This window comes from Hemiscyllium ocellatum, chromosome 13 (assembly GCF_020745735.1).
Source record: "Hemiscyllium ocellatum isolate sHemOce1 chromosome 13, sHemOce1.pat.X.cur, whole genome shotgun sequence".
NCBI lineage: Eukaryota > Metazoa > Chordata > Chondrichthyes > Orectolobiformes > Hemiscylliidae > Hemiscyllium > Hemiscyllium ocellatum.
In genome coordinates this window covers 40,983,481-41,000,421 of record NC_083413.1, presented here as the reverse complement: position 1 = coordinate 41,000,421, position 16,941 = coordinate 40,983,481, and the positions used below count along the sequence as shown (strand labels likewise).

Genomic DNA, 16,941 nt, shown 5'->3' with positions numbered 1-16,941 from the left:
TCTCAAATTTTGTCTTCTTTACATCTGTAGTTCACAACTTAACCAAGTTCACAAATAGTATCCTCTGTACATTTCACTTCATCTAACAAAGGAGTAGCACTCCAAAAGCTTGAGATTTCAAGCAAACCTGTTGGTCTATAACCTGGTGTCGTGGGATTTCTGATTCTGTACATTTCACCATGATACATCACCCTGCTTGTCCTTAGTCTCATGTACAGTGATCACCCAAAATCAATCCTTTGTTGTCCATTCCTTGTTTTCATAGTCACGTCCAACATAACTCAATGTCCCTTTCTTGGTAGATACTGCACTCAATCATCTACATGCTACCTTACTCGAAATGTAACTCTGATTACTCTCACACAAATGCTGCCAGACCTGCTGAGTTTCACCGACAAGTTTTGTTTTTGTACATATTAACAGAACCCAGTTATGCTTTGCTGCTTCATCCTCTGACCAAAGGTTAATATCGCTTGAATACTCAGACCTAGATAATCCAAAGCATCCTCAAGCCAAACTAGTCATCCACTTCAAATCTCATTCAGCAACCGAGTTCAAAATCTTAAATAGCATGAGAAGTGCATAACCTAGCTAATTCAACATTAAAAACAACTTATTTCCTTGCATCCACTCCATTCGAAAATAACTTGCTTCAACAAGCAAAATTTCAATCAATCAATCAATCTCTGCTTTCATATCTTCCTTCCACTGCCAGAACTTGAATTAAGCACGTACAAACATCAACTCCTTCAGAAAATGCTACAGAACTGGTCTTTGCTGAAAAGAAACTATTAAAAATTTCATCATTTCCTCAGTAACTTAACCGACTACCTATTCTACACTTTACTGGTTTAAAAATCTATCTTTCTACCTGATGTGCTCAAACACACATTCCTCTGCCTTCTCTTCTCCACCATCAGCAACTGCAAGTTTGCAATCTTAATTAAATACTTTTCTCCTGAACTAGAAAGGATTCAGATGTATTCTTCCTATTTTTATAATGAAATCACAAATCTGTTTTGATAAAAAAAAATTCTGGACTACTTCGTACAGTACATCTTAGGGTTCGAAAATCTACAGGTCTTAGATAAACCCTAATTAATTGGATGTTCATTCGAAAGATGTCATACTGGACTCAGAAGGGTAACAACTATCTCTCTCACCAGGTGGATACTAGACCAGAATTTTCTGTGTGCGTTTCAAGCCAAATATATCCAGACTTTTAAAATAAAACAATCTTGTTGCCAGAGTACTTTCAAGAACCAAAATCACGAGCTTTAGAAATCTTTTCAAAATACTCGAGTGTTTTTTGCTCACATGTTTTTTAACGTTGATTCAGGTTTATCTAATGTAATTGGTTTCTAGATATCTCAAACTGACATCATGGGGGAATTTTCCCAGAGGGACTTGAACAAGGTAAGAAATGTTAGAGAACACAGAGAATAAATTTCGCCCTCAAGGTTTAAACAGCTACATGAAACTCTCAACAGAAAACACCTTATTTATTTTTTATTTGCATTTCATTATTAGCTAATCTCACCTTATTTTTGGAAAGTTCAGAATGCTTTCATGCACTGGAGAGAAACTAGACAATTTCAATTCTTAACTAGAAAGACAGAGTGGTCATCTGGTGTATGCCACTAATCAGTTGTTGCTCCTGGCCTCCACCTTAAAAAGGTTCACTCACCAACATCTCAATGCATGCAGTTTGAACAGTGACCACTTTCAACAATTGTCCATGGAAGTTGGTATCAGCAAAACACTAGCCTCACCACATCATCATGGCTGATGTCAGACTAACTCATAATACACTTCAGCATTTTGCTGCACTTTGGAGATCCCAGACAACTTGTGTTGCAATGCTACTGCCAAGTAATTTCGTGCATGGGGCATATAAAGGTTGTCAGCTTCCTTTCTTGTTCACTCATTTTACATATATTTGAATTGTCACAGCATCTCTGGCTGGACTTTCCTTTTAGCGCATTACTACTTCATTAAGAGCTTGTTGTGTCTTGCCTTTTATTGCAGAAAGAAAAGCACGCAATGTAATGTGATTGCCAGCACTGAACAGATATTGCAGTTGACATGTTGCTATATGGCACTGTGCCATGTTAATGTCACATTCACAAATGAGCCAGACATCACGTGTGCTTCAATCAAATGACCATGTCTAAAAGTCAAAGGGGAACATATTGAATGGACTAAAGGGACACGATGATCAGTCAGGAGTTGCTGCAACACTGTCAAAGGCATTGTCCAATTTCAGTCCAGAGGGTTGGACACAGCCACGTGCTTGGTGTGACCAGGGCCTGGAAATCTGTGACCTTGCAGACCAAGGACTAGCCCATAGTCATTCCTGCAGGTGAAATTCAACCAGTCTAGAGATCACAGGGGTTGATGAGTTGTGGAGACATCAGACTGGGGGCTAGGTTGTGATCAATGGCATTGTCCTCATAGGGAGTCATGGTCAGTCCTGGAGGTTAGGGCAGTAAACATCAAGGCGGGGTTATCAGCAATGACACTGTTGTGGCAAATGAGCAACTCAATTCTGGGACTGGGTTGCACTCTGCTGAGATGTAAAGAGGATGATGTTAGTGAAAAAAGAGTCAAGTCTAAATTCAAAGGTGGAATCTGATAATAGTATAGGACTGTGGGGACTGGGGGTCAATGGTGTGCAAGGCACTACCATTGGGTTTCAATGGGCAGTCAGTGGACAGTGACAAGCATAGCAATTTAATAAACCAAGGGCTGGGTGAAAAGTTAGGAATATTCATTAATAAAAGGGTGGATGGGATTGTGGGGAACCAAAAAGGAACAGGAGCAAAAATAAAGGGTGTATTAAAGATTTTTTTTTCTTTGAGGTGGGTGGGGACAGGGTCTTGACTATCTGATGGAACACAAAACTCATTCAAAGGAATGCAACTTGGACAGTGTGCCACCGGTGACCAAATCTCAACTTCAAGGGGAGAAAAAATGGTTGCAACACATTCAAAGTATGAAAAAGTTACTTTTTCTCTTCTGATGGTAGAGTCTACTCGTGTGCATTTTGGCCACATTTTGATGCCAGTTAAGAACTGGTGATATCAATTTTTTTTTAAAAATGTGCACTGTTAAGCGCATAGGTCAAATTATCATATCGTCATTCATAAAAGGTGGTCATAAATGTGCAGCATGAAGGCAAGGCTTTATTAAGAGCCATTCAGATTATGTTTGGCCGTACTGATCTATTTTATTCTGACATACAAATCATTTAACTCGATTCTTCAGCTATCATGACAGTCAATCAGGCAGATGTGAAAACATATTTACAATGATGTACCACCTCCATATCCTTAAAGTGTCTTCTTCTCCTTGCTTTCCACTACATCTAGGTACAGTCCCAATGTCTGCAGATGAGATGGAGGAAACGTGTTGTGTCACGGACCCTACTGGCCTGGAAGGTTTGGGCAGAAGACCCCAACTGGTTGAATTTAGACAGCCCAGACATGCCGATAACGTCCAGCCGGGAGGCAGGCTTACCCCTCCTTGGCTACAACTTCTACAGGCTTAGGTACAGTAGACAGGGTGAAAGTGGAAGTGGACATGGAGGGGTCCAGAAGCTCTTTTGCCCTGAGAAGAAATTTAGAGGGTCTATGTGTTCCATCTGCTGGCACCACTGTCTCTTTGAGAAGAATGAGCACCCAGAATGACACAAAGGTCCCATTTTCCCCTTTCACCTTAATGCAGATTAGATTAGATTAGATTACTTACAGTGTGAAAACAGGCCCTTCAGCCCAACAAATCCACACCGACCCGCCGAAGCGCAACCCACCCATACCCCTTCATTTACCCCTTACCTAACACTATGGGCAATTTAGCATGGCCAATTCACCTGACCCGCACATCTTTGGACTGTGGGAGGAAACCGGAGCACCCGGAGGAAACCCACGCAGACATGGGGAGAACGTGCAAACTCAACACAGTCAGTCGCCTGAGTCGGGAATTGAACCCAGGTCTCAGGCGCTGTGAGGCAGCAGTGCTAACCACCGATGCTGAGCACAAATGGCTAAAACGATAGAATGCAGGTGCATTTCTGACAGCCACTGAGCATTGTGTTGGACCTGGCTTTCCAAGGCAGTCACCAACCCACCCATGGAGACAACCAAATCCATGCATTTTCAGCCACCACATTACGACTAACACAGGTGAACTTCTCCAACTTTCAATTCTGTTTATTAACTGCATCTAACAAACAAGCCTGCAATTCATTACTTCCTGTCCATTTCTAAGAAGTTATTAATGCTGATAGCATGGTCTTTGGCAGTTCTCTGTGTACATGGAGCTTGAGAGCATTTCCTCATTGACCAGTGGCAGAGATGCATCAGTGGTGTGCTCATCAGATTACAGTCTAGCCTAGAAATAGAACCTAACAGGATGAAGTCGCTGAGCTTGTGAACACTGCAGGAGAAAGCCATTACCACTGCATCTTCTAATGCATCTGGTTTATTCTGCAGAGGTGGAGGAGTAATGAGCTGGCCTTTTTGTCTCAGTGGCTGTGTGGGTGCTGCTGTGGCCTTCAAAAGAAGCCATTGGTTGTGAAATAGGGCTAGAAGCTTCAGTACTTTAAGAATAAATTTAAAGTAGTGGAAAACAACACAGCACAGCACCAAGAGGTTGACTGGGCTGCCAGGACAGACAACATTCCTTGCATGATTGGTCTTTACCTTCCCCAGTTCAGCTTCTTCTCAAAGCAGTGAGGAGACAAACATTGATCAGTCCTTTAGGATTTGTACGGTGAGAATTTTCCAGCAATGAGACAAAAGCAGGTATTAACTAAGTTGAAAGTGGATGGAAGAGCTATTAGTGGTGGTATGAGAGCAGCAGATGTGAAGTACCCTGAGTGAGTAGGCCAAGAGTCGAAACTGTTGGTAATTGAAGAGGATGGGTGATAGCTACTGAGTGGAAATGCTTTATGCAACAGGAACAGTTGTAGAACTTTGACCTTGGTAATGTTACTGTGCAGTTGTAGAGTTAGAGTGAGTGTACGAAAGCAGAGAAGGTGGCAGTTCAACTCTCGTGGAGTGCAGAAGATCAGTAACCTTCTTGCAGCACTTTTGTACATTGATCCATTCTAAAGTACTGACTGGGCCATGTCTTAGGTACGGGAAAGCTATGTCTGGTGTTGTTGCTTCTTTTGATGGTTCACAAGAGAAAGAATGGCCCACCTCTCCACCAAACCATTCTTTTTGCTAGGTAAGGTTCCAATCAGGTTGTAAACTTGTTTGCTGAGCTGGTAGATTTGTTCTCAGACATGTCATCACCATGCTAGATGTCATCAGTGCACCTCTGGTGAAGTGTTGGTGTTCTGCCCCGCTTGGTATTTATCTGTCTCGGTTTGTTGTGGTAGGTTATATCATTTCTGGTTCTGTTTCTGAGAGATTGTTAATGTTGGTTAAGGGAGTTCCAGTTTGAATGCCAGGCCTCAAGGAATTCCCTTGGGTGTCTTTGTTTAGTCTGTCCCAGGATGGATGTATTCAGTGGAGGTTCCAGTTTCCCTTTCTGCAACATCTCGTTCACAAAAGTGCTTGAGCAGAAGGTCAGTTCTGGCATGCAGCATTTGTAGTCATTGAATCATAAACAGACCCTTCAGTCCAACTTGCTCATGACAACCAAATTTCCCCAAACTAAACTAGTACCACTTGCTTGCATTGTGCCTGCATCTACCATTTCATCTGGCAGTTCATTCCACATATTAACTACCTTTATTAAATTTAAAAATATTCTTCCGACTGTAGGGCAACTAGAACTGTACACAGTACTCCAAAAGTGTCCTCACCAAAGTCCTGAACAATCTCAACAGGATATCCTAACACCTATACTCAATGGTTTGTGCAATGAAGGCAAGCATGCTAAATGCTTTCTTAACCACCCTGTCTGCCTGTGATGCAACTTCACAAGAATTATTTACCTGAACCCCAAGGTCACTGCTCAGCCTAGGGCGCTGCCAGTAACTGTATAAGTCCTGCCCTTGTTTGTTTTACCAAAACATAGTACCTCTTATTTATGCAAGTTAAACGGCTGCGATTTAAATATGGGTCCACAGCATGAATAGCATAATGTCCTGGCAGCAGTGGGTACTTCTACCTCAGCTGCTGCGTAGTTGAACAAGAGTGCCAAGGAGCCCAAATGCATAATTAAAAAGATAAGCAAAAGATTTCATAAGAACAGTCGTCATGGGTGCTGGCGTGGACCTGTCATAAAACTCCTGAAATTAACAGTAAGCTAAAATAAAAACTGGAAAAGCCATATCAGTACTGAAGAGAAAAACACATGAAAATCTTGATTATGTAAAGCTATATGTAGGGACTCAGTACCATTATTGCCATTTGTCTATGATGTGTAAGCTCTCAAACCTATGAATGTGCTACTGTTACCATAACTTTTAAACTGTACAGCATACACATTTTAAAAAAAAGTTGAAAAGATGAACAGAACAACTCATACCCCAGGTGAAGTGTATTTATTCACTTCAAAAGGTCCCAGCTTGAAGTTGCAAAGCCTCAGGAAGAGATTAAATCCTGGTCCTAAAGAAAATGGCAGAAAAAATCTTTAGATATAAATATAATAGCTTTTAGTATTTAAATTGTTTCAATATTCAATAGATTGTTTCACTCTGAATGAACCTGTTTGTGGCCCCCTCCATTAATTTCTCTGCATCGTAAACTTTAAACTTGTAAACCTTTCAGCAATTATCACACTAGTTGGCTTGCTTGTGGTTTAGCTTAAATCACAAGATCTGACCAATGTTTGAAAAAAATAATTACTTCAAAGCACTGAAAAATAAAAACAATTTACTTCTAGAGTCCAATTCCCTGGCTGGCTTTCTCCTGTTCAAAGTGATCATTATCTGGCACTAAAGACAAGAGTATGACTTGCTGCCCATCAGCCTAAATATGGCTGTCATCCAATTCCTACCAAAAGCTGCATGACCAACTTCATTGTTAGAGTTGTGACTCGAGCTAAGAAACAATGTGGAATCTGAACCCTGGCATTATGATAGAAAGAAGGTCTTCAATTAATCAGTTAAAATTGAGCAAAATAATGCTTCTTCAGTGAAATCCTACAACAATATCCTAAGACAGCAATTACTGGAAGCTAACAAGTATCATCAATGTTGTGTGTGTCACTTGACACCAGGTGCTGGACCTTCGTCCTATTGATGCTCAATGACTTCAGTTTCACTTTGCATCGACGGTACTCCTCTATAAGTTTTGAAGTTGAGACAGAATTATGCTGAGCAGGGCTTTTTTTTTGGTCTGGGGGTTGGGGGCAGGGGGCGCGGGGGTGGGGGGGGGAAAGAGAGGAGGAGGAAGAGATGGGGAATGGGAGGTTGGGGAGAAAGGAGGAAAATGTAAAAGATAAACAATACTGTGAATATTCATTGGGTTTTTGAGGGAGGCAGAGTGAAATTTGAATAAATTCCTCAGCTGCAAACTCAAAATAAACCAGGCAGTTCACTAAATTACTATATTGGGTCATATTGTCAATTTCTCAGGTCAGCTATGAGCAGACTACCTTGATCCACTGACAATGATTGGTGGATCTGGTGAATGTTTCTATGGCTCTGTTGAGTTCATTTCAAGTCAATGTCAAACTTCATCACACACTTGTTAACAGTAACCTGAAGCGTGTAGCTTTGAAAATCCATTATGTTTTGTGATTCAGTTCAGCTCAAGTGGCAGATCCAACTCTGTCAAGAGTGTAATCCAAATATGGAGCTTAAAGATTACTGCTTCCAAGTCATTAAAAAGTGAGGGATTCTTTCATTTTCTTTTCCTTTAGGAAGAATCTCTTGTCCTTTGACTATGCTCCAGTAAATAGCAGCAGCCATCATTAGTGGTGGCACAGAAATGGCAAATAAATAACTTTAATTGGTTATTTAATAGTCACTTACCCCATCAGAATCCCACCATGCAATGAATGTTGGGTGTTTATTTTTCATTTAAAACCTTTTCAGTACTAAGACAATTCAAACAATACTAGTTTCTGCCATATTAGGCCAAAGGTTTAATCAACAACAACAAGAATCATGAAAACACAAATAATGGAGTGGTTGGGCTCAGAGTGTGATTGTTGCAAGTCCACTTTCAGCAATTTTGACAACAGTGCATCTCAACTATGATTAAAAGAGTCATACCCAGAAGTCAATCCAAATAAATTCCATTGGAGGAGGGTCTATATCCAAGACTTGAATAGTTATGTAGTAAGAAAACTTACTTTGCAGTTCTGATTAAGACAGCTCAACTTCTTTGTTGTAGAGGCAATAGGATTTCAATAGCTTGGCATTACCACGATCAACAAGCTAAAATTTACCTACCAATCAGAAGCCCAGCCTGTCGTGCAGCCATGACAACAGCAAATACTGTCGCTCGTTCTTCTGTTGTGGTTGAACGGGTAAGATATCCAAAAATGCAGGCACCTGCACCTGTACCTATACCTGTAAAGTGAAAAGCATATATCTTTTCAGATGACAGGTAAAATACTTCATATTAACATATCATGTAGATAAGCAGGTGTCCAAAGTTAGGTAATTAATTAATTGGCTGGGCAGATATAAAGAGGGAATAGGGAAGATTGATGTGAGGAAGGAGCTGCAAGACTCCATAGGGGAGACTGTCTTTGTGTAATGGCTGTGTCCCTACATCTAGATCAGGAAATCCAGGTTCAAGTCCAGTCTGGTCCAGAAATGTCAAATAATGTCTCTGAACGGGTTGATTAGAAAATGTTTCAGACAGTAAGTATATTCAAAAATATATATATATATTTGTAAATTTCTCATTCAGGGCCTTCCTTTGAATTTCTGGACTCTAATGTATCAAACATTGACTCCTAGCATTGACTGCAGTTAAATTGTTAAAGTGAAACTTCTTTTGCAATAGGCTTTCAAAAAGGTTCTAGGTAAAGTATATTCCAGCTGTCTTCATGGTTCAAATAGGATATTCAGCAGAAACACGAAGAACGGAGGATTCGAGATAGCAAGAATGCAATACCACTTGAATAGGCTGAAAGGGTCAATGCAAAAAGGAGAGTTATAATTTAAAAAGTGACAATGGAGGTATCTCTAACTGTAATAGATAACATGAACTGTGGAAATATAACTCAAGAATGTACCCCATGAATGCCTGTGTGGGGTCAACAGGAGTCTTAGGTGCAACACAAAATACCATAATGTGATTAGCTGTCCTAAAACACTAACAATGTTTTAAAAATAATTATGCATGATGCAGATAGTTCACAGGAGAATATAATAATATTGCTCAGGTTGAAGGAATTATACTACTCACATAATGCCTCAGTCCTTTAAATGAATGATTTCATCAGCCTCATTCAATTGCATTATATTGGATAATGGATGCACATCCACATTGTGTGGAATGCATTGGTGCAAATTTTATATAGATCTGTCAATTAATAAAATGAAAGCAAGTTTAACAAATTTGAGTGCCCCATTGGATTCAAATTTGGGGATACCAACATGCTGAAATCACTAAAATAGCGGTGATGGTCTGTAAAATAGTTGGGGTAAACTGATTCATCAAAGTGAATGTAATATGAAATACCCTGAATGTTGTGCAGGCAATGAAAAAGGCTCAAATTAAACTGGATATGGAACATGACAATGCAACTGTTCTCGGGAAGTCAGCAGACTTACAATTTGCACAATCCAGACCAATAATGCAAAGACTTTAGAAGAATGAACTAGTGTCTCCTGCAAGTGAAAGCACCTGGAGAAAGGAGGTCAAGGAGTAGTAGCTTCTGATGTGCCAAAAGGATCACCTCAGCAAGCCATGCGGACAGGGACCATTAAACTGCCTGCCCAGTTTTCCCCTGCCATCTATTACATCAAACTGGCTTTGTGCATCTGAATACATGTGCAGGGGGATTTCATAAGGGGATCAAGTGTTTTAACGAGGAGAAGTATATAACCGACAGCTCATGGTTATTGACCTGTAGCTGAAATCTGTTATTTTGGAATCCTAGAAGTAATTATTGTTAAGTAAAGAAACTTACTGTGTGCTTTCAGTCAACGTGGGTCTAAAAGTCAGATAAATTCAAGAATTTTGTAGTTTTTAAGATGTCTTAAACTATTGTGATCACCCAGAGTATAGCAGGACTCTATTTCCAGCTTGCTACCCCGGGCATGACGATAGTTATAGTCAGTTTACAGTAATACATTGTGAAAAGAATAACAGTGGAGAGAAGAATGGATAAATGGACAGGTTTCAGACGGAAGGCATCAACTAAATTCCAAGCTGACAATAGAGTGGCAGGGGAGAATAAGTGCCAATTATTAATTTAAAGATGTGTAAAGAAATGCAAGCATTGTGACAATGAACATGACAGCAGTGTCGTTTCAGCAACTGACTGTCAAAGATATCACTGGAAAATAGATGAGATGCTTCATTAAATCTTAGCAGACAAACCAACACTTTCAATGTTGCGGTGCATGGAAGAACACAATGTTTACGCCAAAAGGGTCTCTGCATCATCTCCTGCATGGAGTTTGCGCAGAGGCTTCTCCCAGATTTTATTCAGGATTTTAAACATTTTGAACCATCAGGAGGAGCTCCCAAGAACTAAAGGGAGTTGAAGAGCTGCTGGAGTTGCATTGTGAAGACCTCTTGACACATGATCTACAACAACCTGTTGCTGAGGGGGAAATGGAAGCTGGAAATGAAGATGAAGTAGTCCAGGATGCTGCACCACAAGAGCTTTCCACTTTCTTTTATCTTCAACTGAGGCTAATTGAGAAGCAGTTGCAGGTCTTCGAAGACAATGATTACAATGCAGAACGCAGTGAATCGGCAATTCATGGAATCAGGTCTTGTTTGGCAATTTATGAACATCTTCTTAATGAAGCAAGAAAAATGGCAAAGCAGCAAAATCTAGATTTTTTTTATGCCAACCCCCAAGAAACAGTCAGAAGACAATGAACCACAGGTATCCACTTTTGGATTAACAACTTTTCATCCTAATCCTGCAACCACAACTGCACTTGGAGGTGATAATAATGATGACCCTCAGCCCCTGTCTTAGTAACTCAGCAACCTCAAAGCTTGATGGGCGAGGAGGGTGGTAATATTCAAATTTTTTCCAAGGTAATGTGTTAAATTTATGGTATTTCATCATTAAATAGAAATGTAACATTCATTTAAACAGTGCTAACCTTAGCGTTAGGCTAGCTACTATATTTGTTTCAATTTTGAGTAATATTTTTGGTGGCCCACCCCAAACCTAATTTTTTTCCATAAGCCCTGCTATTTTTATTGTACAATTTTCTATAGCGTAAGGTCACACAAGAAAGCAACTATTGCATTATAGCAGAAAGGACTGTATAAAATTTTTAAAAGTTTAATTTTCATTAGTTTTCATTCAAGTGTGTTCGCACGTCTAAGTTTTATTCAAAGAAGGGGAGAATTGGATAAAAGGTAGTTAAGGTGATTGAATTAATTAATTAATTGACTAAGCAGATATAAAAGGGAGCAGAATGGACTGTTGTGTGGAGGAATGGCAACACTGAATACCTAATAAACTCTATTCACAAAGAAAGGAGTCTTAAAGAGTCTTGTGGGGAGTCCACATTCAGGTCCAACCTTAGAATACAATGGCCACAGAGTTGTCATGACACATTCAAGCAGACTGATTAAAACAAAGTGCCTTGGTTTTTATCTCATTAATCGACTTGGATCTAATTTGAACTTTAAGTACCATTTATTGCAATATCAACCTTCAATAGTCAATGATCATGCCATGTAAAGAACAAAAACTATCTATCTGTGGCAGTCTGCAACAATTAGTCCCTTGCAAAACAGGTTGTCTTTAACAGCATATCACAATGAAGATTACTTTTTAGTTGGCTCGTAAAATTAGTGCTTTCTTTCAATGGGATTAAAAACCTGATGGACTATTACTTAGATGATAAACTAAATAGCAATGACATGATTTATTCCACTGATTAAATTTTTAAAATTCTTTTTAAGAGCAAAGGCTAGAAAGAAAATGAACTTGTGTTCACATTAATGTTATGAATTCAAAATTATTTTTCATCATTTATTACCAAAGTGGAACATTGGACTGTTTGAAAAGATGATTGGATAGTTGAAGAAAAATGTTAAAAAGGCACGAAGCAGACAGAATTGTGGGAATAAACATGGTTTCTTTTTTTAAAGAGCAACAACATTTAAACTTGATCACTGCATCAAAATAGTTTGCTCCTTTTCTTTATATCATCAACATGATCATGTGCAAGATCAGTAAAGACCTCCTTTCAATCTACCTAGGTGGCCCGAGTACAACATTAAAATGCACAGTTCACTACCAAATCCACGAGTTGATTTTTTTGCAGTTTGTCCGACAATCTCTTAAAATTAGTGAGATTGATGATTTCAAATTGCCTCATTGAGCAGTTCATCCCATGTATTTGTCAACCATTTTATAAAACAATTAAAATGTGATCTGTTTGTTATTTTGCCTCTTCAACTTAAACCACTGGCCCTTCATTACTGTTCACAAAACTGTTTTAAACAGTTTCTTCGATGTTTCCAATTCATTCTACTCTCAACTACTGACAAACTCAGTTTCTGTTGTTTCTTCTTACAAGTCAGCTGTCTTATGTCTATTATCAGATCAGTAGCCTTTTTTGTCTATTTCAGTCTCCTGAGGGTCCCTCTTGTAATATAGTCAATGCATAATTAGTTTTTTGGGACTATAAACCAAAATGAAGTTAGACTGCCATACACCTGAAATACCAGGAGAGTCTTGCAATATGGTATAGGTTGTGCATATTTTCAATTGTGCAAGAGAATGTTACTTGAAGAAATAACAGGGATGCTTTGAGACAGAGTGACACTGGGAGTCATTTTATCTGACTACAAATCTCCAATTGGTTGAGTTACAGTTTGTTACAAAGCTGTAGGTGCAAGGGCAGCAAAACATCTATCTCTCCCATTCTCTCTCCATGGAGAAAAACACAAAAACTAAGAAAGCTTAAAAAAAGGGATTCTGACAAAAGAACATGTCGCACCAGATCAATTATCAAAGTGAAAACCAAAAGCAACCTTCACTTCAGAGATAAGTGTCAAGACCGCTGAAATAAAAAAGCTGAAGAGATCATTTAACCCACCCTCAAGTCCAGACTTTTGATCTTTGGAACTTTGCTTAACCTATTTTTATTCTTTTCCCATCCTATAATATATCAAAACATCTCCTCATTGCGAATGTGTGCATGTGTATTTGGGGTTTTACAGAGGGATAATTCAATTTGCAAAGGAGTGGATTAGGAATCATTTGTTTTCTCTGCAGTTTTTTTAAAAACTTTAAATATGTTAAAATAAAGTTAATTTTTTTATTGGTTATAAAGCTTTGCGTGAATTGATTTTCCCCTGAAGAGCACTCAGTCAGACAGGCAAAATGAGTATCTTGTTGGTATAATTGGGTTTTATCAATTTTTTGACAGCTCGTGGTACAATGGGGCATGATCGTTGACGCACTCTTCCAGTGGTGATAATATATCAAAGACTTATTTCATACGAAGTACTTATTAAGTTCCCCATTCTCAGAAAACTCAATTACATGTACTGATTCCATCATTTGTGTTTTCTTAAACAGGCTGAACTGAACTAGATTTAAATTTCATTCAACTCTGAGCTAGGTTCAGGTCCATTATCAACCCCAAGATCACCTGCTATCTCCAGAACGTTAGTTCTTTATGGCTGTGTGCCAATGATGCTCTTGCGAACACTCTTATTTCTGAAGATTTAACAGTTTATAAAGTTTCCTAATCAGCCTATGATTCATGCAGTAAGAATCATCAAGTTTCCTCCTATCCAATATTTAATCCAATGCACACATCACACATGTCTCTGTTATCCTCCAGAGGTTCCAGTATTCCAACAAGTTAATTCCAAGACTTCTTTCTAAATGTTATATCTCATTGTTCAAACAAATAATTTAAGTTTGATTCTTTCAATATGATTTACAGTGAATCAAGTGCAGCAAAGCTTTAGGGCTAAAAGACCATTTTTATCACTGTTAACAGAAACCCAAACTTCCACAACAGCATAGTAAAGGGTTGGTAATGCCTCCAAAATAGAAGAAAATTCAGGAAATACCTTCAGAACCAATTATTTTACCCTCTTACAGTAAAATGACCAAACTTAATGCAAAGCAAGTAAAGAAAAGAAAGATGAAGGAAATTTCTTTTCACAGTAATACAGCTGTTGATAATTCAACTTACCTGCTACAAGCCGACTACCAAGTAGTAACCATTTTGAATATCCCATGAAGTACATAAAGTTGCCTAAAAATAAAGTTATTTATTTTAAATCCAAAACAATTAATATATTTTCCTCAGTTGTAATTATTCAAAATCGCTTTCATTAAAAAGACAGACAATATCAGACATGTACTTTAAGTTAGCTCTAGAAAGAGAGAAGGGCAGAAAAATGTTTGGAGTGAATTTTTTCCAGTATTCTCATCACAAGACCAGTCCTTGTTGACATCTAAGGGTGCAATCTCAGGATTACTTCCTGTGGGATTCCGAAATTGCATGATCAGCCACAATGATATTGAATGTGGTGCAAGCTCAATGGGCCAAATGGCCTACTCTTACACATATTTTCTATGTTTCCATAAGAGATTAGGAGTTGGGGAGAGGGAACAGAGAGAGAATGAGATTGGGTCCCAGAGAGAACGAGATTGGGTCCCAGAGAGAACAGGAGTTTTCCCATCCAAATACTAACCAGATGTGGATCTGCTTAGCTTCCGAAATCAGATGAGATCAAGTATTTTCAGACTAGTGTGGCCAGAGGCATTAGTACAGCAATAAAACAGATGTTTTACACTAAAATGAAGAAATGAAGCCTCACCACCTCCCCACCAAAAACTGCTGAGCTTGTTAACATTTAACCTGAACACAACCCACCTATTTCTGCGTTAAAATTTTGGGCGGCACGGTGACATAGTGGTTAGCACTGCTGTCTCACAGAGCCTGAGACCCGGGTTCAATTCCCGACTCAGGCGACTGACTGTGTGGAGTTTGCACGTTCTCCCCATGTCTGCGTGGGTTTCCTCTGGGTGTTCCGGTTTCCGCCCACAGTCCAAAGATGTGCAGGTCAGGTGAATTGGCCATGCTAAATTACCCGTGGTGTTAGGCAAGGGGTAAATGTAGGGGTATGGGTGGGTTGCGCTTCGGCGGGTCAGTGTGTACCTGTTGGCCGAAGGGCCTGTTTCCACACTGTAAATTAATCTAATCTAAAAATTTAGCACACTGCATCGGATTTAACTTATTTCCCAGGAATCCCACATCTTTACATTTCCTTCTGTACTTTACAACTTTACTAACTGTTTCAGCATTTCACATATTATGGTTATGCAAACAGACCCTTCGGTCCAACCCATCCACGTCAACCAGAAACCCCAATCCAATCTAGTCCCACCTGCCAGCACCCAGCCCATATCCCTCCAAACCCTTCCTATTCATATACTCATCCAAACGCATCTTAAATGTTGCAATTGTACCAGCCTCCACCACTTCCTCTGGCAGTTCATTCCATACACGTACCACCTTCTATGTGAAAAAGTTGCCCCTTAGGTCTCTTTTATATCTTTCCCCTCTCACCCTAAACCTATGCCCTCTAGTTCTGGACTCCCCAACCCCAGGGAAAAGACTTTGCCTATTTACCCTATCCATGCCCCTCAATTTTGTATTCTGGGTAATCCAAGATGGAGGACAGGAAAAATTTCTGTCTGTAACAACTGCTCCTTTTTGGAAGTATTTTAGGTGCTTTTGCTGTTTGAATTCATGAATCGCTAGACATTGGCGTGCGTCTGGGAAAATCAACAAACAATGAAATTCACAACTGATCTTGGAGGTACTGTTGGGCGAAGTTCACAGCACAGAATCCGATGTGTATTTTGTTTTAAGTGTGGCCTACAGAAAGTAGTGAGTAGAGTGAGTTCATTCTTGATGATATGTTTTTGGAGATATGTCTCTTGATTATACTTAGAGATAGAACCAAAACTTTCTTTTAAAATAGCCGGTGAAATACTGCACAAACAAGAACTCAGTGTAAACAATATCACTTCTGACTCTCCACTGGCCCCACCAAACCCCATTTGTTTCCCTCCCCTGAAGTCTCCTCCACAACTACTATCTCCAATGTACAAAAGGAGTGGGTAATATTAACTTACCTGCAATTTCAAATAAATTAGCAAATAATATGATAGCTTTTGTCTTCCGTGTGCTGTCTGATACACGTCCAAAGATGGGACTTGCAATCAGCCCACTGAAACTGAATGCAGATAGTCCCAAACCCAGAAAATAAGGTTCAGCATGAAGAGTCTGGAGATATGCCCAGATTGTTGGAAGTATTACGGCTGAAACAATAGTTTAAAAAAAAGTTTAGTTGCATCTTAAATTATACTTCATGTCATGAAGATTTGCAATATTAAACATAGAAATGTAGTTATATTTCATTTCCACCCTACTTTATTATAACTTTATAATTAATCGCGCAGAGAACTTTTTTGAAAATGACACCTCTATTAGACAAAGGACACCGAATTGAAGTAACTGTTTATTTACACCATCGAGGCCACATTCAACTTATAGAAATGAAGTCTCTGAAAACTTCAATACAAATAACAGCATACCTCCGGAGATAAAATCAGCTCCCAATCTTATTGAGGTGAAAGATAGTTCCTTCAGAAGTTAATGGTTGGAACATATTTAATAAAAAAAACAATATTGGCTTTCACAAAATGGCTAAAAGGCTATGCAGGATATTCTGTAAATTTCTTTAGAAAGACAACTACTTCAACCCCTGAGACTGAAAATTCTCTCAGAGCTTTGAGCCCAGTCTATAGCTAGACAAAAAAAACTTCCCCATCGCAAACAGCAAA

The 16,941-nt window shown here is 39.1% G+C and overlaps 1 protein-coding gene across 3 annotated transcripts in view; it reads right to left on the bottom strand.

The window, feature by feature from the left end:
- The window catches only part of mfsd8l1 (major facilitator superfamily domain containing 8-like 1), a 78,119-nt gene that overhangs the window by 35,448 nt on the left and 25,730 nt on the right, over positions 1 to 16,941 (bottom strand). For 2 of the 3 annotated variants that reach the window (XR_009645328.1, XM_060834130.1), the window contains exons 2-5: positions 16,231 to 16,416; positions 14,276 to 14,338; positions 8,357 to 8,476; positions 6,484 to 6,563 (exon numbers count right to left, since the gene is read on the bottom strand). Coding sequence is in view for 2 of the 3 variants with exons in the window: in XM_060834130.1 (XP_060690113.1) it covers positions 6,484 to 6,563; positions 8,357 to 8,476; positions 14,276 to 14,338; positions 16,231 to 16,416 (449 nt within the window). In the remaining variant the exon portion in view is untranslated. The remainder of the gene's footprint in view (positions 1 to 6,483; positions 6,564 to 8,356; positions 8,477 to 14,275; positions 14,339 to 16,230; positions 16,417 to 16,941) is intronic. The other variant, XM_060834131.1, reaches the window with a different exon arrangement.